General features: G+C 37.9%; 1 protein-coding gene across 1 annotated transcript in view; it reads right to left on the reverse strand.

Moving 5' to 3' along the window:
• The window catches only part of EXOC4 (exocyst complex component 4), an 819,820-nt gene that overhangs the window by 221,714 nt on the left and 574,385 nt on the right, over window positions 1–23,721 (reverse strand). The window contains exon 11 of the mRNA XM_012473980.2: window positions 14,021–14,240. Within this exon, the coding sequence (XP_012329403.1) occupies window positions 14,021–14,240 (220 nt within the window). The remainder of the gene's footprint in view (window positions 1–14,020; window positions 14,241–23,721) is intronic.

Consider the following 23,721-nt stretch of genomic DNA (forward strand, 5'->3'; position numbering starts at 1 on the left):
GGCCTAGAAGTAATGATACTCAAGTAACAAAAAACATTCTAAAACCCCAGATCTTGGTTTCTAATACTATTCTCTAATAAAAGGAACTAGGATCCCTAGAAAAATGACTGATTCTAGGCCTGGGGTAGGCAATACCCAAGATGAGCCAGGGGCACTATGTAGTGCCAGAAAGTAAGGTGGTGCTTTAAAAACACAAAGATGGGGACTTAGGAGATAACAGAAGCCAGTCAAAGACAATCCTGATGTCCAAACCTAGAATGAGTTCAGCAGCAAAATAAAGTGTAGTGGATTAAAACTTCAAGTATAAAATACAAATCAATGAGTCTATACTGACAAATACATGACCAAATAATTACAAAAATGAAGGAGAACAGACAGATCTCTCATGCAGAAGCATTCAAAATCACTTATACTGATACTCCATCCTCAAGGAAGTGGAGCATAACTCCCTGCACCGTAAGTGTTTGGGCTGGTCAAAGTGACTTCCTTCCAAAGAACACACAGTGGAAACGGGGTAGAAGTAACTCTAGTGAAAAAATCTGACAAGCATTGCCTCAGGCAAGTAATCAAGGTTAACATCGACAGTGCTAAGTCATATTGATAGTATATACCCTGATATGATATGATGAAAATGGTACTTTACCCCTGTGGTCTTTCTACCAGAAACACGTAATCCCAGTGAAATTATGAGAAAAAAATAGCAGAGAGACACATATTGCAGGACATTCTGCAAAATACCTAACCAGCACTTCTCAAAACTGTCAAGGTCATCAGAAGACAGGAAAGTGAGAAAAGTGACACATTTAAGAGAGCCTAAGCAGCCGTATAAATGTATTGTACCTGAAGAGCAAGAGGGCATTAAGTTTAAAATACACACACACACGTACACACACACCCTAAGGCAGTATGAATAAGGTATAGGTTTTAGTTAATAATAATGTGTCAATATTGACTCATTAATTGTAAAAAATGCACCATAGGAATACAGGTATATGGGATATTAATATAGGGAAACGGGGGCATATGGGAACTCTTTACACTGTCTTCGCAACTTTTATAAATCTGTAACTTTTCTGAAATAAACAGTTTATTTTTAAAAAACATAAATATTTGATACTCCTTTCCCTGGCAAACAACAGAGGTTTGCTTTTACACATCCTACCCCTAACCAGGTAACCCAGAGGCCACACTTAAACATAGCTGTTGGCAAGTTTCATTTTATTCATTTAGCAAATGAGTGCCTACTATGTGTCAAAGATTTCTTTTGGCTCTAAAGCAACACTTTGAAAGGCTGGAAGAAAAGCGTACTCCTCCAGTTCAAGAGGCAGGAAATTAACTGACAGGCCAGACTTCCCTCTGGCAGGCAGTCTGCTCATTCTGGTAGTCTTGGAAGTCATGGGCATACACAGCAAGCAAGGGCACCAGAGCACTTCTGCAAGCACCTGATAGGCAGCCTTGACCTTGAAATGACCAAGGGGACAACAAATTCCGAAATGCTTTGTGGAATAAAAAGGAAGAAGCAATTAAGCTCCTGCAGTTGAAATGGGGCAAAGAGAAGTAGTGTGTGTGCAGTGAGGAGAGGCAGAGAATAGCTCTCATTTAAGTGTAGTTATCTGTATTTGACTTTGTAGCTATTTGCAAATGAATACTCGGTATTCTGGACTCCACAGATATGACCATCCATCATGGGAATAGCTGTAACTATAGAGGGGGAAAAAAGCAGATAAAAATGAAGAAGAAAAAGAAAGGGAAACTAGAAGCCTAGATGGCTTTTTTTTTCCCCTCCTCAAAAAACTCTATTTCCAATATGCACAATCCAAAAAGGACATAATGACATAGATAACCTGTTAATGAACTGGCTGCGTGTTGCCTTTTCCCCAAAGCAGGAATTTAACTGCCAGAACTCCTGTGTGTCTAAAAAAGTAACAAATGAGAAATGTACAGCTTAATCTTTAAACAAATGTGATAACAGAAGCCAGCTAAAGCCAAGATGGCTGCTCCTGTGGACACAGAGGGGACGACAAACCCCATCTGGTCACGCCTTTGAGGGCTCAGGAGCGAACACCTCATGGAGATTCATGAGTGCAATATTTATCCCAGAAAGTCAGACTGTTGGAGTGCTTTGGTCAACTAGGACAATCAATCAAAAGACTGACTACAAATGCTAAGCTCCGCAAAATGCTGGGGTTCACCGAATCTCAGGCAGCCATGACGTCATCACCCAAAACATTGGTCTGGAGAGAGACACATAAAACTTTCTGTCTCCTCTTCAGAGTTGAACTACAGGACCCCTGCCCTAGCTGGCCTCTGGGACCCCAGGCTCTCTGCCCTCTAACCCTATCTGAATTGCCAAGGCCTACTCTTTCTTAAAAGTGCATCCATTTAAACAAGTCCCTTCTCTAAAACCTTTCACCATGCTGTATCATTTCCACTTCAAAATTCAGAGGTTGAGACGTCCCTGGTAGAGTTTTGTGCCCCTGTTAACCTTATTTCTCGTTCTCCTTTCATTCCTTCACTCATCTACATTCTCACTGTCTCATGAATACACAATGGTCAGTTTTACCTTTTGTGTCTTTGCTTATGTTGTGACCACTGTTTGGGTCACTTTTCTCCTCTGCCTTCTGTTTCTACACATCCTGCAATGCCCCAGGGCCCAATTCTTGCCTAAGGTCTCTCTTGAATCCTCCAGCGTTCTGTGTCTCTCTCCTCAGCTCTTACAGTGAAAATCTTCTAAACCATCACATTCAGTACTCAATTATATAGTGTCCTTTACTGTTCTTGGATTTGTAGGTGTGAGAAATTCTGGTTTTCTAATTAATTGATCCCTACTAAATTCCTGAGAAGAAGGGGTCTTGCTTTATTCTGTATCCCTACATCACCTTGTCCAGTGATAGCACAATGCAGGTGTTTAATAAATAAATATTAATCATTTCATTTCATTAGAACTTCAACGGTGGAAATTCTTTCACTGTGTCATGTCACTCTTGTTATAAGAGATATATCAGATTTCACCAGCCCATCTGAGATTGTCTATGCTAAGATTAAGTACACACAAGTTTTTGAGTAGGGAAGGATCCTTGAAAAGCATGAAGGAAAGCAGCTGCTTTATTTGAACAGTTAATCTTAAAGGGCCATTAAACTTTCAAGCTGAGATAGTCTTGTTTCTCCCTCTTCATTTTCTCACTAGAACATCTCTAAGCCAGAGCTGCAACATTCACATAGGGCAAAAACTGCTTAGGATAAGAACCTCAAACATTTCCTAAGTACAGCAGTTCTCTGTTTATACTCATCTGGCTCCTACTAGTAATCTTGTGCGATCAGCAATTCTGCTGCTCCCAAGAATAATAACTATCATTTGCTTGGGCTGTCGAGCCAGCCTTTTCTCTTCCTAGTATCTTTCAATGGGATGCTCTTCCTCTTCTCTAACATTTAAGGAAAAGAAATAAATCTGAAGATGCCTTTGTTAGCAAGTAAAGTCAAATATATTTCAGGCAAAGGCAGTCTTCTAAAGATCTGAGTGACAGAGTGTTAATGTATTTCAGTCCCTGTCAGCAGATCTGTCATAAGTCATTACCTTATCTCCTGCTTATCTACCCAGGAGTGGGCTGAGGCAAGATTAAAATGGACAGCAGCCAATCAACACTTCAAAATGCTTACACGAAATAAACCTTGTTTCAGAGAACAGTCCAGGTGACAACTAAGACGACCATCAGTGGGCTTCCTTTACTCATGATAGAAAGAAAACTCAGAGTCCTACTTTAAAACCCAGGGGTTATCCCTATATTGATGTCATTCTGAAACAGCCTCATGCTCAGACAAGTTTCTTAGCACCAAGCAAATCTGGTAAACAAGTGTCACTGACTATAATTATTTTCTTATTCAGTAGTCCCTCATGACTCCTCTACCCAAGGAGATAAAGGCTTCCAGTTTGTTCTTTTTAAATTGACCTCATAACGCAGATGTAGTAGATGAATTCTTTAAAAGTTGCATCTAAACTAAAATCTATTCCAAATACCTTATGAGAGATGATGGATTGTTGAAGAAAACATTCAGAATAATGGTTGACCTCAAAAATAAAAAATGCTGAGATCATTAAGGATCCTTATAAAATGTGTACGGTTGGTTGCAGAGGATTTTCTGAAGACAAAAGAAAAGAATGTTTATCTCTAGTCCCTCTGGTATTATTCCAAAAGCCTAGTTGGCTATATTATATAGAAGCTCGTTTTAATATAGTTAAATATTATTTTTTCTTTCATTGCTTTGCAGAAAGTTACTTACAGAAGTCTAGTTAGCCAGGAACTTCTTTAAGAAAACCAGCTAATCAGATAAGATCCTATTTCTTTTTCATTCAAAGATAAGACAATAACTTGTTATTTATGAAAATTAAATTTGATCATATAATGGGTCGTTCTGCCTGTATATTAAAAAATCATCTCTCAGTGGCTCAACTCACAGCCTTCTTCATCAACAGTTATGAGGACAAGTTCCTTTGTGGTATTATATCAATAAAGGGACTACTTATAGATTAATCATAAGAATGAGGTAGTCAATTTCCTATTCCATGACACTATTTGAAGGAAATATTTTAATGAGTACTTTAGAAAATAAATACTCTTTTGAAGCAACTACTTTCTTACTTAATATATCTCTCTGTATGTTCAGATTTTCTAAGATTAAAATCCTGCGAATAGCATCATGGTAAGGTACTCAGGGAATGATTGGGAATTCATTTCTGTGGCGGCTGAAAAGGAATTAAAATGACCAGGTTTGGTTATGCTATAAAACAAATATAGAAAAATGCTAATGGTAAAATCTGGGTGATGAGTATGTGGATGTTCACTGGACATTTGTTTTTCTAGCTTTTTTGTATGTTTAAAACATCTTCATGGTAAACTATTGGAAAAAATACTGCCAGGTTCTTATACTGGTTGTCTAATCATGTATGAAACAAACCAGTAAACATTAGCGAAGCTTTCCATTTAGTAGAAAACATTTTTATTTATGTAGATGTCTTCTTAGCACCACTCCCTTTAACACTAGTGGAATTTTTTTCTGAGTGGAGCAATCACGTTGGCATGTGGACCACTAACAATAATTATGAAACAGATGAATATGTAGAAGACTTCATAAAGCCCTGCTGAATCCATGATCCCATGTACTTCTCATCTTACTCTTCGAAGGTAGTCTGGGCAAGTATCATTCTCATTTTATACATGAGAGAAGGGAAGCTCAGAGAAGGCAAGTGACTTGGACTTGTCTAAGGTCATTGAGCTGATAAATTATGGAGACCAAATCTATATATTATATGCTTTTCCCACTTCACTATGATGAAACTTAGCAGTAAGCACTGTCAAAGATGGCTATGAAGAATTACAACAAAACTATGAAATTAAAATGTACTAAATCAGTAATAGAATTAACAATACCATAAGTAACACAACTTGATAAAAATTATCTGAAAACATGGATGAATCTTATAAAATCCCAAAAGTCTCTATTAGTGATAAAAGATTTAATTTGCTCTGGTGTCTTGGAAGTGAACAGGTGAGCGTTGGACAATCTAAACAAAGACTAGAACAAAGGCATCTTCCACTCCATCTTCCTGGATAAAGTCTTTTGTAGCCACAAGTGGTTGGTTATTTCTTGACATGAAGAGGCAAAATAATACTGTTAGTGAATAAATAAAATAATAAGAGTAAAATGCAAAGAAAAAAACTATGAGTGGTAACTTAGTGTTTCTTCAGATTATCGATAAACACTGAACAATCAGATTAGACCCCAAGGCATCATGGTTCTAAGTCTTATTTTAGCACAGGGAGACCATTAGCACCATCTCTCAGAGCTTAGAGGGGAAAAAAAAAATCAATTGATCAGTTCTCTTTTCAACCTAATGATTTTCATAATGACTTCCAGCAGATCTTAAATGGGACTAATCTATTTACACTAATAAAAGTTGAATCTATTCTGTACCAGAGAGTGGCACAGCAACAACTGGCTGTGAGGCAAATGCTGCTCAAATGCAATGTTCTTCATATGAACATAATGTGATATGATGAAAACAATATGCTACTGCTGCTGGCCACACTTCCTTGGGAAACCAGAAGACATTACTGGCAGTGCCTTGGCTTGGCTCGGGAGATAATAGATTTGAGCAGCAGTATAATTATCTCTAGCAAATCATTATACTGTAAGCAGCTGTGTCCACCAATGTTCAGTAAGAGCTTCAGCAATCACTCAGCCTACCAAAAACTTTCACTTTGAACCTTGTTGACATCTAGAATTTAGACCATCCTGGGCCTATTGCCTTAACACAATACTTATTTATTTATTTATTTTTTAGAGACAGAGTTTTACTCTGTCATTTTGGCTGGAGCGCAATGGCATGATCATTGCTCACTGCAACCTCAAACTCCTGAGCTTAAGTGATCCAACCCTCCTGCCTCAGCCTCCCCAGTAGCTGGGACTACAGGCATACACCATGACACCTGACTATATTTTTTTCTTTTCTTCTTCTTCTTCTTTTTTTTTTTTTTTTAAAGACAGTGGCTTGCTATGTTGCCCAGGCTGATCTCTAACTCCTGGCCTCAAGCAATACCCCCACCTTGGCCTCCCAAAGTATTGAGATTACAGATGTGTGCCACCCAGACTGGCCAACAGCAATACTTCTACACTGCTTTCTGCCAGAGAGTCTTCAAGGAAAACAGCAAATTGAATCTACTGCATTCTAGTTACTAGCTATAGTGGACTGAATGGTGTCTTCCTCCAAAGTTCTACATGGAACTTCAGAATGTGAGTTAACTGGAAATCTTTTTAGATGTAATTAAGGTAAGGATTGAGATGAGATCATCCTGGAATAAGACAAACCCTAAATCCAATGAAAGTATCCTTACAAGAGCCAGAAAAGAACACACAGAGATATAGGGGAGAAGGCCAAGTTACGATAGAGACGGAAATGGCAGTTATGCTGCCAGAGCCAAAAATAAACAGGAGCCACCAGAAGCTGGAAGAGGCAAGGAAGGATCCTTCTCCAGAGCTTTGGAGGGAATGTGGCTCCTGGCCTCCAGAACTGTGCAAGAATACATTTGTGTTGTTTTAACGCACTAAGTTTTTGGTAATTTGTCATGGCAGCCTTAGGAAACAAATCCCCTAGCTTTAATGGTCAAAAACACTGCATGCTGCTTGTGCTGCTAATAAATGACCAGCTGATAATTCCAGGAAAAGGAGAAAGGAGGTAAAATAATATAATCTCTTGCTGTCACACCAGGGTGGTAAAAGGCCGGAAAGAGAAGTTACTAGGTGGATGCTAGAGTAGAAAGAACAGAAGGTGGGTAAACAGCAAGCTGGTGATGAGAAGATGCAGGTTGAAAATTTGGGCAGAGACAGCAGGGGCTGAGGAGAAGTCAGTAGAGTTCAGGAAGGAAGGTGGGCGGTTAAGGAGCAGACAGGTAACACATCAGAGAGTCAACATGGAGCAGTCACCACAGGTGACCTGGGGTAGGAAGGAGAGGGCACGTTTTTTATTATTCCATTGAACCACTGGAGTGTTTCTATGACACAGATTTTACAATTCCCAATTTATAGGGGAAGAAATAAGTACAGAGAAGTTAAGCAGTTTGCTGACAGCCACAAAGCTATCAAATGAAATGTCTGGGACTTAAATCCATTTGTGTGATTCTAAAGCTTACGTACAAGGCTCGGTTCAAAGTATCCAACAGAATAGTCTTTTATAAACGTGACTGCATTAAAGAAAGCTTCAACAATAATTTTTTTCTTCTTTTTTTGAGACAGAGTCTTGCTTTACCTCCCAGGCTGAAGTGCAGTGGCGTGATCTTGGCTCACTATAACCTCCACCTCCTGGGTTCAAGTGATTCTCCTGCCTCAGTCTCCCAAGTAGCTGAGACTACAGGTGCGCCACCACACCTGGCTAATTTTTGTATTTTTAGTAGAGATGGAGGTCTTGCCATGTTGGTAAAGCTGGTCTCGAACTGCTGACCTCAAGTGATCCACCTGCCTCAGCCTCCCAAAGTGCTGGGATTATAGGTGTGAGCCACCATACCTGGCCTTCAACAATAATTTTTGATGTACTCTCTCCCAACAATAACTGATACTATGGAGTAGAAAGATCAAGGCCAGTGGTATAAATTCTGGCTGCATGTTGGGATCATCCGGGCATCATACCAAACACTGATGCCCATGCAGGTCCTACCCCTGACCAACCAATGGGATCTGGAAAGTGGTATTTTTAGGAAGTTTGTGGGTGATTCTAATGGGTAGTGATGGAGAGAATCACTGCTCTAAGCCTGCAGATATAAGTGGAAAGTGCAGCTGGCAGAGGAAGAGATGACAGTGTGGTGTTTGCAGGCGGATTCTAGCCATTTCACTTCTCAAAAGTTACTCTGACAAATACTGGGGCAGAGAGGAAAATGAAAATATGCTTTAAACATTTCAAGATTGCCCAGAATTTGCACTTGCACAGCTTATGTTTGTTCCTCCAATGATGTGGGAGGTTAAGCCTGAGCATTAGAAAAGCTGCCTTTGTCTCACATTGCCCTACATGAGCCAGAAAATGTACTCATCCTGTACTTGGAAACAACTTTGCAAAATCAATGTGCTAAACTAGGAGGCAGCTTCTGCTGCTGCTGCAAATATTGTTTTTACAATTCCTGGGCCTGCATGAAACAAAGCTGAATCCTTTTAAAAAAATGACTACTGTTGTTCACCACAAAGCTAAGAGCCTGCAACATTAGATTCCATTTCCTAACCTCAAGCTGGGCATGATGACGTTGTCTTATGAGAATGCTTCTTGAACTTTAGCGAGTATCAAAATCACCTGGAGGGCTGGTTTGAACAGAGATTTCCAGAGTGGAGTAAGGTTCAGGAATCTGCATTTCTCATAAGCTCCCAGGTGACGCTGATGCTCCCAGTCCATGGGCCACACTTGGTTTTGCACTGGTGTAACGTGATGTTTCTCAAACTCTAATGTATATACAAATCACCTGGCGATTTTGTACAAATGCAGACTGATTCAGAGGTTGATGCTCTTGGCCACAGACCACTCTAAGTAGCAAGGGTATGGGATATTCCATTAGGGATAGAGGAAGAAAGTTTGCTTGCAACATTTGTTCACATAGATAGTTGCCCATTCAGCAATTTGATAGGTGGGTGAAAAACCTTAAGCATTAGTCCCCTCATTCTTTTTTCAGATGGAGACACCAAAGAAGCCATAAATTAAATGGGTCTCCAAATCAATGATAAACTAGGGAACTGAAGTGAATCAGTTCAAGCTGTCTCCCCATGTTTAAGGAACGAATAATTTGTACTCTGGGAGACATATACAGCATGAGATGGTATCCACTTCAATGGACTGTTTACAGAACTCCATGTTCAGAATCTTAATCAGGAGAAATGAGTACTTTCTCTTAAGAGATTTCCTTAGTTTGAATCAACATACTTTGCCTTGCAACAGGTGAAAGCCATTTTGCAGAAAAGGTGATGGCAACAGAGGGATCTCAACGGTAAGACCACAAGATGTATCCAAGCCTGCCCTCATCCTGGGGGCATCAGAGTCATAAGAACTGTGACATTTTAATTTAAGCACCATTAACAATCTTAAACCCAAGATCATGAGTTTTATACCATGAGCAGAAAACACAAGCATGTCCTTGTACTAAGGAAGTCATCATTAATTCATTTCATTCACTCATTCATTCATCTATTTATTAAATATTGAGTGTTTCCTCTATGGCAGACACTATTCTAGGAGCTGGGGATTTAGGAGAGACCCAACTACAACACATATCCATGCTTTTCTATCTATCTATTGTAAAATGCTTTAGGCACTGAGGCAAATGAGATGGTTCTGTACTTTAGTCAGTATAGAAGAGTAAGGGATTTAGAGAGTGTTTCTCTAACTGAAGAGCCCAGTTGTTATCGCCAACCTGTTGCATACTGATAAAATATAAAAATGAATTGCTAGAAAAAAGAAATTTTAAAACCTATGAAGATATACAAAACATAAGGCCCATTTTTTTATTACTGGATTCAATCAACAATGTCAAAATGCTAAAAAAAATTAAGTATCTAAATGCTCACTCCTAAATTCTCTATGTCTCACAGCAGACTGGTGACAAACAGCTTGCAGACAAGCATAATCCTCAGAATCCACTTTGAGTAGAACTGTCTGGGAGTACAGACTCCAGGGTTACAGTGCCTGGGTTTGAATTACAGTCTACTACTTGGCAGCTATGTGACTGTGGGCAAGTTATTTAATTTCATTGTTTCTCAGTTTTCTCACCATAAAAAGAATACCACTCAGAGTTGCTGCCATACATTTTAAACACTTACGAGTCAATACAGACAAAGCACTCAGAATAGTGTCTGACTCATAGTAAATGCTACTAAAGTGTTAGCTGCTATCATTACTACTATCTACTATTATAACTGCCATCTTACTGTTTTTACTTCTTCTATTATTACTACTAGTGTTTCTCTGCTGTATCAGCTTGGGCCAACACTTGCACAGTTGTTTTGTGTATAAAATGCTGCTTGTCAACTCTTCCTTCCTACTGACTTCCTTCCTTCCCTCCTATGGAATCTGTGACTAGAAAGTGAAGTCACTGAGAACACGTTAGCACCCATGGAAATGCCTCTAACAACCCAAGTGTCTGTACTGCCCAGATGCCATTTCAGAGAGACAAGGACAAAGTGTCCTGGGGTTCTCTTCACAGAGCTCCTAGGCACTGTGTCTGTTCGTCATCAAACAAAGGGAAGCATCACTGAGACAGCTGTCCTCCCACCATCCTGGAGAATCTGGCTGGGCTGATGCTGTGTGACACTGGGTGCTGCCTCAGGGAAAGGCACGTCCTCTCTTCTATTCTGTGACCTAACAACAGTTTAGCAAAGGGAAGAACTTTAAAGGACATATTTATACTTCCTGTAATTGAATACTTAACCCACATGCATCTTTCACACATACACATATTTCTCCAAGCTCCTTCTTAACATTGGTTTTGGATTCTCAGCTAAAATTTTTGAAAATGATTTCTTACTCTTTCTTCGGATTAGCCACCTACAATTAGCTGGGAATAAAATATTAAGGAAACATAGAAACACATTCAAGAATAAAATTCACCTTGTGTATGTAGAGGAAGACAAAAAAAGAAATGAAGCCTGAGTATGGGAAATGATTAGAAAACAATTTACAATCACTATAAGGCAGGAGAATATCCAAGATAGGAAAGGAAAATAACCATCTCCTTGTTTGCTTTTAAAATAGCATACATAACTCTCTCTGAGAATATTAAAAAAACTTATTAATATAGTTTAAATAATTTGCATTTTCATAAAATTTCTATAAAAAATAGAGCAACATAATCATCAAAAAAATGAAGCAGGTGTGTTAGCTCTAGGAAAAAAAAATTTGCAGGTTAATAGCTTGAATGGTCTTAGTCTCAAGATTTATTCACTTGTATATATCTTGACGAGGTCAAAGAGAAAAGAGGTAAAGCTGGAGTTCTTACCTAGCCTCACAATGACATAAAGGACAAGAGGCATAGCAACATGTACAAAATGGCTGGGGTTGAGGTTGGGAGTGATCTGACAGGCTCATGGACAGATTGCCCAGATACATCATTTAGCTGGTAGCATATGGCCTTGATGTGGCCCAGACTGTAGTCAACAAGTTAAGAGTTTTAAAGCATCTTTGCTACTGAAGCTGCAAATTATTACATTTAACAAGCCAGCATTATTAGTTCATAGATTCACTCTGTAGTGTACTGTTGCATTTTTTTTTCCTTTTAAATTTAGTACTCTAAGCATATTCAAGTTGCTCTATATGACATATAGTGTGACACTTCAGATAAATAAATACTAAAAGGTTTTCTGATGGAAATGAGGCCGATGATATGGTCAGACAACACATAAAAGCAAACATATTTTTGTTACTCTCTATTTCTCATCTCCCCATTCTGACTCTGCAGGTATTTATGATTCTCAAAACTTATTCACTGTATCCATCCTTCTATCCATCCATCCATCTATCTACCCTTCTATCCATTCATCCATCTATCCATCCATCCATCCATCCATCCATCCATCTATCCATCCATCTATCCATCCATCATGCATTCATTTAATAAGTTATTCATTGAGCACCTTCCTGTTGCCTGGCACTATAATATGTGTTTGGAACTTACCTTCTAGTGGGAAAAGACAGAAAATATACAAGTCAGTGAAATTAATTAATAATTAGAGTTGTGATAAGTGTTAGGAAGAAAAAAACAAGTGTTAAAATACTGATTACCTAGGGAGATCTATCTAGGATCTTGACCAAAAAAAAAAAAAAGTATTCTATCCAGATAATTCAAATAAAGACATATAAATGAAGAAATAACTTACAGAGGTATGGGTAAAGTTGAAAGAAGCAACAAGGAATACTGAGGCACCCAGATACTTGTAACAGCAGAGAGCTGAAATCAAGAGGCAAAGAGAAGAAATGGTACTGCCAGAGTCTAGTGAGAGCTGGAGCTACGGAGGATGTGTCACCTGGCAGGAACTCCGGTTATGGAGGGAGAAGTGAAGAAGAAAGGGAGAAGAAATCACCCACCCTCTTTCTCCTCCCACTTTCCAGTCTTCTACTCAAGCTGCCTATTGGCAGAACCTGATCAGAAGTCACCTGGCAAGGGGGCCTCCATGACACAGTCCATAGGGTTTGGCCTCGGTATTGATAATAGATGGGGGTGGTGTGAGGGAGAATGAGAGAAGGAGAATAACCAGGAAAGGGGACCTACTTAGGTAGGACAGTCAGATAAAGCCTTCCAGTGGATGTGACATTTGAAGTGACACCCAGAGAGGAGAAGACCCCAGCCACGCAAAGAGCTGGTGGAAGAGCAATCCAGCAGGAGGATCGAGCATGTGCCATTAGCATTCCCCCTTCACTGCACCCCACACTCAGTACAGATCCTTCACCAGGTGCATGGCTAACAGAGACCTAGTCCATCCAAATGAACACCTTCCTATTCTATTTTCTCAATATCATAAAAAAGCTTGCTCATAAAAAAGAATGCTCATAACTAGGATGCTTCCCTAAGAAAGGTCCAGCACTTTTGTTAATTCTAATGTACATAGAAAAATAAAGGGAGACTTATGTCAAGGCAGGTAAGGTCAGGAAACTGGAGCAAGTATAACTCCCTTTCATTTATGCCACTTCTCTTTGAAAAGCTCAAGCCTTCCACACTGTGAATAGTCTCATATTATACAATTTCCGTAAAAGTATGTGACTGTCTATCCTCTTAAATGAAGAAACATGATAAGGATTCAATTCCAATGTAGTAATAGTTAATGTATACCTATAATTTAAACTCATACTAATTTTCTTTTAGTTTTATATTTACCTCCAAGTCATTAGCTAAAATGTATATAAAATATATGCCTCAAGCCTATTAATCAAAAATATCTACTGACATTATTTTTTCTGATGCTAAGATACCATTTTTTTATACAAAGTAAAATTTTCAATATTAACAAGATCATCATGTGAATTCAGTGATTTGACTTTTAAAGGCCAGTTTACAGGTTCAAATTCTTTGTGAGGTAGCCAAGTCATTGAAAGTTAAGTCTGCCCTTAAAAGATACAGAGAGTTTCCTGCTGGTAATTGAGGTTAGGCATCATAACTTCCTTCTTGTTAATCTTCCATACTCTGGGATGCATTCACTAATGGAAAAATAGTTCCTTTCAAGGACAAATTCCAGGCACAGTAATGAGGAATTGCCTGCATGTTAATGAGATTCACCGTCTCTCATATCCAAAGCTAACTGTTTTTTTTCCTTAAAGATCTTAAGGAACTTCCATTATCCAACTACATTAAACCTAAATTTCCCTAGTGCCTATTTAATTTATTTTTTCTTGTTTTGTCCCTGATGAATATGGAAACAGATGGCAATTCTTCTTTTTTAATTTATGACTCTTGCCAAGTCAATAAAAACTGCTGATAAAAATAATAAGTTCAAAGTGTATTACTACCTGTAGGAGAGGCCGCTGCACACCCAGCACCTTCATGGTATCTGCATTAGCCAGAATCTTCAAAGGGTCAGATGTTTTAGTGACTCCTTCAATCTCCTTGTTGATCTCAGCCAAGACTTGATTGAGAAAGATGTTTTTGATGTACACGGTGAGAAACTCTCGAAGAGGACACTGTTTGGCTGGGCCAAGACCCAGGGCATGCTCAATCTCCTGAATAAATCTGGAAGACAAACAGTAAGACGGTTATTACATTTATCAGGAAAATGTTATATAAATATGACATGACATGAGTATATCTAGGTGTTGGCTATTTCTGTGAAGAAGGTAGGATATCAATAATACTCATCTATATATAATTTTTAATCTTTTAAAAATATAAATTACTCCATTAATTGAATAGAAATAGGATGAAATGGAAAACATGACTTCTAAAAATGGTGGGGAAGGAGAAGACAAAAAGTATTTTTAATTCAAGAAGGAGATAAGACTACGAGAAACAATGGGAAAATGTGAAAAACAAAAACCACAAGTTTTCATGCAAATTAAAAAGCACACCCCCAAGACTACATATTTCCCACTGAAATGTTTACATCAGGGATACCCCCTTTCATCCCCCCACCCCCCAAGGGGCCATGTACCAGTATGGGTCTACAGCCTGTTGGGAACCAGACCGCACAGCAGGAGGTGACCTGCTGGATGAGTGAGCATTACCACCTGAGCTCCGCCTCCTGTCAGATCAGCCATCACATTAGATTCTCAAAGAAGCATGAACCCTAATGTGAGCTGTGTGTGTGAAGGATCTAGGTTGCATGCTCCTTATTAGAATCTAATGTCTGACTTGTGGTGGAACAGTTTCATCCCGAAACCATTTCTCCCCCAACCCCTGCTCAAGGAAACACTGTCTTCCATGAAGCTGGCCCTTGTGCCAAAAAGGTTGGGGGACTGCTGCTTTACAGGTATAGGTATAAATGTCAAAAAGAAAGAGAGAGAATGAAGGATACTCTAAAATTCATGATGATATGTGAGTTCAGAGGTTAAGAAAGGGAATGGGATGGGAGTTGGAGGACAACGGAGAACTTCAACCTTACTTGTAGTTATCTATTTCCTTTAATAAAAACACTTAAAGAATACATAGCAGAAGGTTAATGATTGTTAAGTTTCAGTGATGAGTCTATAGATGTTTGTTACATTATTCTTTTTAATTTTCTATACAGCAGCCCCTGCTTTGTATGGTTTAATATGAACAAATTGAAGTGACTACTGTTTTTTAGTTAAATAACATCAGTCCATCAATTACATAATTTAAATACCTCAATACTACAATATAGTCACCACAGTACATTAAATTTAAGTAACTAAATAAAGTATAAACTTTGTTGCTAGCTTCTCTGAAATCCCTATGTAAATAATTGATGTGTGTTCATCATGATTAGTGACCAATCACATCACTTCTTCCAATGTCTACTGGCAACTGGTTACCGTGCATTTGTTATTCAGTTCACGTACAGGCAGCAAAGCATGAAGCTGGGGTGCCTCCCTGTTTCCCACTGATAAACCCATGTGACATTTTATAACAACGGATAATTGAAAGCGGGAACTGGCCAACAGAGATAAAAGTACCGCAAAGTGTTAACACTGGAAGTGAAATGTGAATGGAATGTAAACGGAGTTACAGGAGAAATAGCTGGCCGTTGGAATGTTGACACTGCTGCCATTGGAGTGGCATAGCCAGACTGCAGGCCAGCACAAACGAGGAAGGTGCTTGTGACCAAAGGGATGAAGAGGGTGAAGAGGGATGAGATGACAGAGGAAGTGACGTTGGCAACAAATTTCACATTTAAAAAACTCCTTGAGATATTTCACAACATTGAAAAAAAAAAAAGATAAAATGCTGGCAGCTATGCAAACTTAGGAGTATGGCAGTTTGCTGAGGCCCAGAAAAGACGCTTGCTGTTTATTGTAAAGTATACAAGGGGGTGGCAAGCACTGCTAAACTACTCTTGGTAAGATTTTACCAAAAAATAAAACACTTTAATTCTCAATGTTTCTAATGTTACAGTATACTGAATACATATCAGTTTTCTCATTTTTCATTTCTGTATATATTTATAAATGACAGGAAGAGAGTTTTTAATTTTTTGAGACAGAGTCTCACTGTCATCCAGGATGGAGTACAGTGAGACTTGGTACGATCTTGGCTCACTGCAACCTCCACCTCCTGGGTTCAAGCGATTCTCCTGCCTCAGCCTCCTTAGTAGCTGAGATTACAAGTGCACACCACTACACTGGCTAATTTTGTATTTTTAGTAGAGATGGGGTTTCACCACGTTGACCAGGCTGGTCTCGAACTGCAGGCCTCATGATCCGCCCGCCTTGGCCTCTCAAAGTTTTTTAATGTTTTGACAGAAAATTTTAAAGTCATGAAACAATTGTGACTATCCTCATTGGTTAAGATTGCTTTGCGTGGTTTCAGCTTGCATGGTCATTTTTACAGTTGTCCAATGCTATAGAAAGCAAGAGCTGTACTGTACTTCAATTTCTTCTCAAAAAAGGGGAAAAGAAAAATAAATGAAAATATAAAATGAAAAACCAACTGGGAAGATATATTTGCAATTTATATCACAGATGATGGCCAGAATTCAAGAAGAAAAAAAACCCAAATAACTTGGTAAAAAATAAAAAAGATCAAAACACATGAAAAGACTGTTTATAGTCTAAGAAATACAATGACCATTAAACATTAGAAAAAAAGTGTTCATTCATAAGAAAAATGCAAAGTAAACTATACTGAGATACCAATTTTTACACTAACGCAACTGGCCAAGTTCCAAAAGTTTGAAAACACTCTGTTGCCATGTGAAAAAAAGAGGCATTCTCATATATTACTGATATGAGTGAAAAATGGTAGAACCCTTATGGAAGGCAAGTTGGCACTATTATTCAAAACTCCAGATGCACATCTTTATGGCCCATAAATCTTACTTCTGGGACATTCTTCTGAGAGCTGTTTCTAAAAATGGATGTGATAATCTACATACAGGGTATATAGATCATTACAGAATTGTTTTTAGGTAAAAGACTGGGAACAACCTGAAAGTTCGTTCATTAGGGAATAATTAAATAAACTGTGGTATATTTACATATTGGAATACTGTACAGCTCCCACTACCTCCAAATGTGGAAACTTTTCATGTACTAATGTGCAAAGATATCCAGGATATATTATTACATGGAAAAAAAGCAAGCTCAGATCAATCTAGTTAGTAGTATTTATTATACTAACCTCTCTATAAAAATGATATATCCTCATTTGTTTATTTTAGATAAAGACACTGTGGGAGGTCTCATAAAAAACTACTAAGTACCCATAGGAGGCAGAGGTGGGGGTCAGGTATGGGAGAGAAGTGGAAATGAGTCTTTTGAATTATTACTTTTAATAATCATTTGATTGTTAAAAACTGTTAATGTATTCACTACTCAAATAAACTTAAATTAGAAAAATTTAAAAATGCCTATACATATCAAAGACAGTATTTCATAAATTGCTGTCTAAGTAGACACATTTAAAGTGTGGTGTATAAATAGTTCCTTAAGTTTAGCTGTTTAACCTAATAAAGAGTTTTCTTTACTAAATCAATACACTGCGGTTAATCTTACATATTACCAGTTAAATGCTTTATTAACCCCTGGGGTGTGTGTGCGCATGTGGTGGGGGGGATGAAGATGGTGTATATATAAGATTATCATAATGAGAAAAGTAGCTTTCCTTCAGAGAAATGCGGGAAAGACAGATGAAATTGAGAAGGCACAAGAAAGCATTGAGGCTTCTTAACTGATGTTATCAATGTGAAAGGAAAATAAACTGTGACCAAAAACAAGATATAATGGATCTTTAAAGAGAGGGTGAGTGGAAGAAGGCAGGAAAAATGGAGAAATAAAAGTAGATGGTTAAGCATGGCCACAATTTGAAGATCTCCAAATACCACATCCTGCTACGCTGACCCCTTCTGATCTCATCTAACCCTCAAAAAGATCCCCCCGCCGCAGGTGCATCCTAGCCTACCTGGTTGGCTCCCAAAAGAAAACCAGTTATTAATTTGCTAATCAGTAAATACACCAAAACTATTTGTGATTTTTTAACATTATGAGAATTAATCAACAGAATCTCTATTTTCTTCAAAGGGACTTTGGAAAAGAGTTTTCTGAGTATAAGTATTTCCTACATTTTCAAAATATTTAACATTTATTAGAACAAAATTTTTACTAGTCAATCTGCTCCTATGCAGATGGGCAGAAGACTCTAAATTAGCCTCATTTTCTTTTTTCCTAGTCCTCTATTTGCCATTGGTGTTCCTGAAATATGAACTGCACTGAGCAGTACAGACAGAGGGGCCCCCATCGCTCCAGGCTGAGTGATTTCTTTCAAATTCAAATTGTTTATTCCCTAGAGCATACACATCCATCTCACATGACACATCCAGGTTGATGCTGTCAGCCCTAACTGGAGGGGACTCATTCAACATGTTTCCAAATCTGCTTTCAGAGCTGCAAGAGACCTCACTGTGCAGAAGCACAAAACATGTGGGTGAGAATGAAAGAGAAAAATTAATGCTGCTTCACCAATCTCTTTCTTTTCTTTTTTTTTTTTATTGTATGCATACATGCCTTGGTGGTTTGCTGTCTCCATGCCCACGCCACCCTGTTGCCTACATCTGGCATTTCTCCCGGTGTTATCCCTACCCATCCTCTCCACCCCCGCCCCCCATCCCGCTGTCCCTCCGCTCCACTCCCCTCCACCCCCACCACCTAGCCCTGTGAGTATTGTTCCCTTCCCTGTGCCCAAGTGTTCTCATTGTTCACCACCCACCTATGAGTGAAATCATGTGGTGTTTGGTTTTCAGTTCTTGTGTCAGTTTGCTGAGAATGATGGTTTCTAGATTCATCCATATCTCTACAGAGGACATGAACTTGTCATTTTTTATGACTGCATAGTATTCCATGGTGTATATGTGTCACATTTTCCCTGTCCAGTCTATCATTGATGGACAATTGGGTTGGTTCCAGGTCTTTGCTATTGTAAATAGCATTGCAATGAACATCTGTGTGCGAGTGCCTTTATACTAGAACGATTTATAATCCTTTGGGCATATACCCAGTAATGGGATTGCTGGGTCAAATGGAATTTCTATTTCTAGGTCCTTGAGGAATCACCACACTGTCTTCCATAATGACTGAACTAATTTACACTCCCACCAATAGTGTAAAAGTGTTCCTTTTTCTCCACATCCTCTCCAGCATCTGTCATCTCCAGATTTTTTAATGATAGCCATTCTAACTGGCATGAGATGGTATCTCAATGTGGTTTTGATTTGCATTTCTCTAATGACCAATGATGATGATCATTTGTTCATATGTTGTCCCTTCTTTATCTTAGCGAAAAATGGGTAGAATGGTGGCCAAGGGATGGGGGAGGGGAGGAGATGTTGATCAAAGGATACAAAATTTACAGGCAGAGTAAATTCAAGAGATCAAGAAATCTAATGTACAACACGGTAATTATAGTTAGTAACAATGTGTAGATACTAGAAATCACCAAGAGAGCAGAGTTTATGTGTTCTCACCACAAAGAATAAGTATGTGAAGTAATACATATTACATAGCTCAAGGTAGCTATCCCACAATGTATATATATTTCAAAACATGTATATCACAAATGCATATTATTTCTATTTTTCAATTAAAAATAAATAGAAATGAAAAAAAAGTAGTTATATTAAATGGGCAACCTACCTTTCACAAGCAGGAAGGACACAGTAAACGAACCTTCCTGTCCATCCAGGAGGTGAACCTCACTCACTGTCATTCCGCAGAGGGGAGTGACTTAGAGGATAGTGGTCAAGAGCGGAACACTTACAGTGGGGCTTCCAGAGTTTAGACCTGGAATGCACAGTCTTGAGCAGGTTACTTAGCCTCTCTTAGCTTTACTTGTGTCTTCCACTACCTACCTCACAGGATTGTTTTGATGGTTACATGAGGAAATAAAAATTAAGCACTCAAAACAGAGACTGGCACACAGTAACTGCTTAGTAAATGGTGAAGCTGTGGTTTTTAGAATTACTATCTTACATAAACTCTCATGAGGTTGGAGATTAGAGGAAAATGTGACATATTTTGTGAATTTTTTTTTTTTTTTTTTTTTTTTTTTTTTTACTTTGCTCCCTTATTTTCCCATCTAATCATCCCTAGCCAGCAATTCAGACCATTAGGTTAATACTTGGAATATTTCACTAATAAATGGATACAGTAATGAGCAAAAAACCCCATGTGGCCAGAGGCAAAGTGTAAACTGCTAACTGCTGAATCCTTCATGCCTAGTAGTACTACTCTATGGCTGGCACACAGTAGACTTGCAGGAAATGTTTATTGAATAAAATATTAAATAAAATAATTGACAGATCCTTTGATCATAACCCATAGTTCCTGAAACTAGGACATGATCTATCTGACATGTAATGCCCTTCTCCTGAGAATTTGGACTATAGTTTTCAATATTTTTTTAAAAAAATCATCCAGAATCTCCACCATTCCAATGGTAGAGTAATTCTCCACCATTAGAAACCAGTAATTCTTATTGACAGAGGATTTTCTCATTCTTAGCCACATCCCACACTGTTTTATATTTTGTGAAATATGGCTGTTCACACTACTTTGCATTCTGCTCTTTCACAGAATATTACAGACTCATTGTATCAAGCTAATGAACTCAGTATTATTAACCAAACATCACTACAGAACATCTTCATTTTGCTTCTGTTCAATTATTTTCACAAATTAAAAGTAGCTCCTCAACATTTTTGGTGAGTCTCTATTTTATTTTCCCCAATTTGCCACAGTGTACTGCATGGGCCCTTTCACCTAGTAACTGTTTAAAAATGATCTGTTGAATGGGAGACAAGAGGGAGAGTCAAGGGTATAGAAGAGAATAATCAAAAAGCCCAATTTTCCCAACAGTGCTACTCATTAGTTCTATGGAAGTATGAAAACATTGAATTTTTAACAGTGAAAAGAATCTCATTAGAAAAGAAAATACTTCACTTCAAAGTTAAGTTAGAACACAGATGGAACCCTGTCAAAAGAGTATTGTTTAATTGTGTGAAGTGCTTTTACATCAGGAAATTCCTGTCCCTGTAAATGATAAGCAGGCAAACACAAAGTAGAGGTACATATGTGTATATGGAGAAAGAGACTATGAGAGTCAAAGAAAAGGGTATACATAATGCTGTACGGAGAGTATCTCATCACAGGATTTTGGAGATCTTTATTCAGATTAGCCTCCTAAACCTAAGGTTGTAAAGTAGAAGAAACCAAGAAACAAACGAGAGTATGCAGCTGATTCTTATTGCTTTAGAATGTTTAAAGCGTGGATCTTATTTCCTAAATTCTAATATTAGTAAATATTGAATTGAAGCTTTTGTTTTCAGATTCTCAACTAAGAGCCTTCTAAAAGTATGTGCACATGCAATACCTGTGTTGTTGAATTTACTTTCTTGCAGCAAGTTATATGTCTTTTGGAATGCACACATGAGCACACACTACCAACATTTCACCCAGTATTTTCAAATTTTTAATCTTGATTTGATTGCTATCCAGGGAAATTATAAACTAATTAAAATTTCACTCAAGCATCCGTCACTTAGCCCAGTCTTATCACAAATTCTGTTTCACTGTACAGCTCCATTTCTTCCATTTCATCTCAGCCAAGAATTGTGGCTGCTACCAGATTGGTAGCATATCCTTGAACAAAGAGGGCCTGTATCGTATTGTAGAAGCTGGAATGAAAGCAGTGATATTTTATTTATTTGAATAAAAATAATTGCTTGTTAAATAAATATTCCTTACATTCATACCCTAAAAAGCTTTTAAAATTTTATGGCCAACATCACTAATAATGGGACAAAATGGATATCATATGCCTCCTGATATAAAGAAAAACAGTATTGTTCTCTGTTATTCTTGCTGAAAAATGAATAAACCTGAATCTAATCATGAGAGCACATCATTTTCATAAAACCAAAATACAAAATCAAAGGTACAAATTTTAGAACATTCAAATTAGGATTCTGGTTTTAGAGGACAAGTAATTCATGCATGTGAAATGCTTTTTCACTGTTTATTGCTAATTACGTTTTTAAATATATACATTTATATATGTATAATCTGTATCATGCAATGTAAACTTTTCACTTTGCTATTTCCTGACTTTGCCGTATATTACCACATATAATTTGGTAGTTTAGGTTGAATAATGTACACATTAATATGGATACCTAGAAGGACTGGGAATTCTGCTGCTGATTCCATGTATCACAAACAGCCAGTAGAAATGTGTGATAATCATCCTTTATGACTTCTGCATTCTGCTGCATCTCTCAACATATTATTTCCTCTTATATATTTTCTAATCTAGTCTTGACTCTCTGCAGAGATGTACCATCCTTACCTCCACTGAGAAGCTGTGAATCACTTCTATTAATAATTTTAAAGACTTAAAAAATATCTGAATTCTCTTATCTCCATTTTAGTCCAAGATATCTATGTGAAAAGTTGTATGACATTTACAGGTCTGCAGAAGCTTTGCATGTTCAGAAAGAAGTCCACATAGTACCATCCTCATTGTGCCAATCCTGTACTGTCACATTTAATAAAGGTACATTTAATATTGTTATATGACACAAATTGTGTATAAATGCATACAATAAAATTTTAATTAGCAATAAATATTGACATACTGTTTGTGACACAGTCGTGAATGAATTATGTGTGCTACAAAAGCCACCGTTCTGCATAAGAATTTTGTACCTTTGATTTTGAGTTTTGGTTGGATGTAAAGGATGCAAACAACAGTAATAACAAGCCTGTAGCATGAATGATACATGAGTTACAAAGAGAAAATAAAATGCACATTTCCCCCTAAATCTGGCAAACTGAAATCATCTTTGGACCCAGAATGAAAATGAAACATTGACTGTCAAATGCAGAACTTTTCAGGAGAGATATGGGCCCATGTACAAAGATGGGAAAGAGCACTAATAACAGAGTTGGGCATTCTGATGACACTTTCTGCACACCACTCTAAGGGAAATCATGGACTTTTATGAGAACACAGTATATTCAAAATCCCTACCATGCTAGGTTTATATGTTAAAAAAAAATCAACCTACAACTCATAATAAAATCCACCCCCAGACATGGGCCCATTCTTGTACGAAGAACAGTGACCAGTTAACTATACTCAGATGATAAATGTGCCTTGGTAATCAAACCCAAGTGAGGCCATGCCAAAGTCTGGGAACAACTTGGTCTGCAGAAAGAAGGCACCCCCAGCAAACAGGGCTCCTTTAAGACATATTTCTTACTCACTCAACCGCTCTCAGATATGACATTTAAGACACACAGCAAACTGGAAAACGACTTGGGCAAAGAAGGAAAGAAGCCTCAAAGGAATTGATTTGAGATATATTCAACTTACTTGTATTATCTAAGTCAAAAACGATCATTTAGAAATGATTTACAAGGGACTCATTCAGAAACAGCAGCAACAGGCATATTTAAGACCATAAATCAGTGGAACACGAAAACCGAAGAAAAATCAATAAAGGTTAATGCACTTTGGAGCACATTTGCCTCTTAATTCATGGGAG

The sequence above is a fragment of the Aotus nancymaae genome, unplaced genomic scaffold, assembly GCF_030222135.1.
Source record: "Aotus nancymaae isolate 86718 unplaced genomic scaffold, 86718_ANA_hifiasm-v0.15.2.pri h1tg000002l, whole genome shotgun sequence".
NCBI lineage: Eukaryota > Metazoa > Chordata > Mammalia > Primates > Aotidae > Aotus > Aotus nancymaae.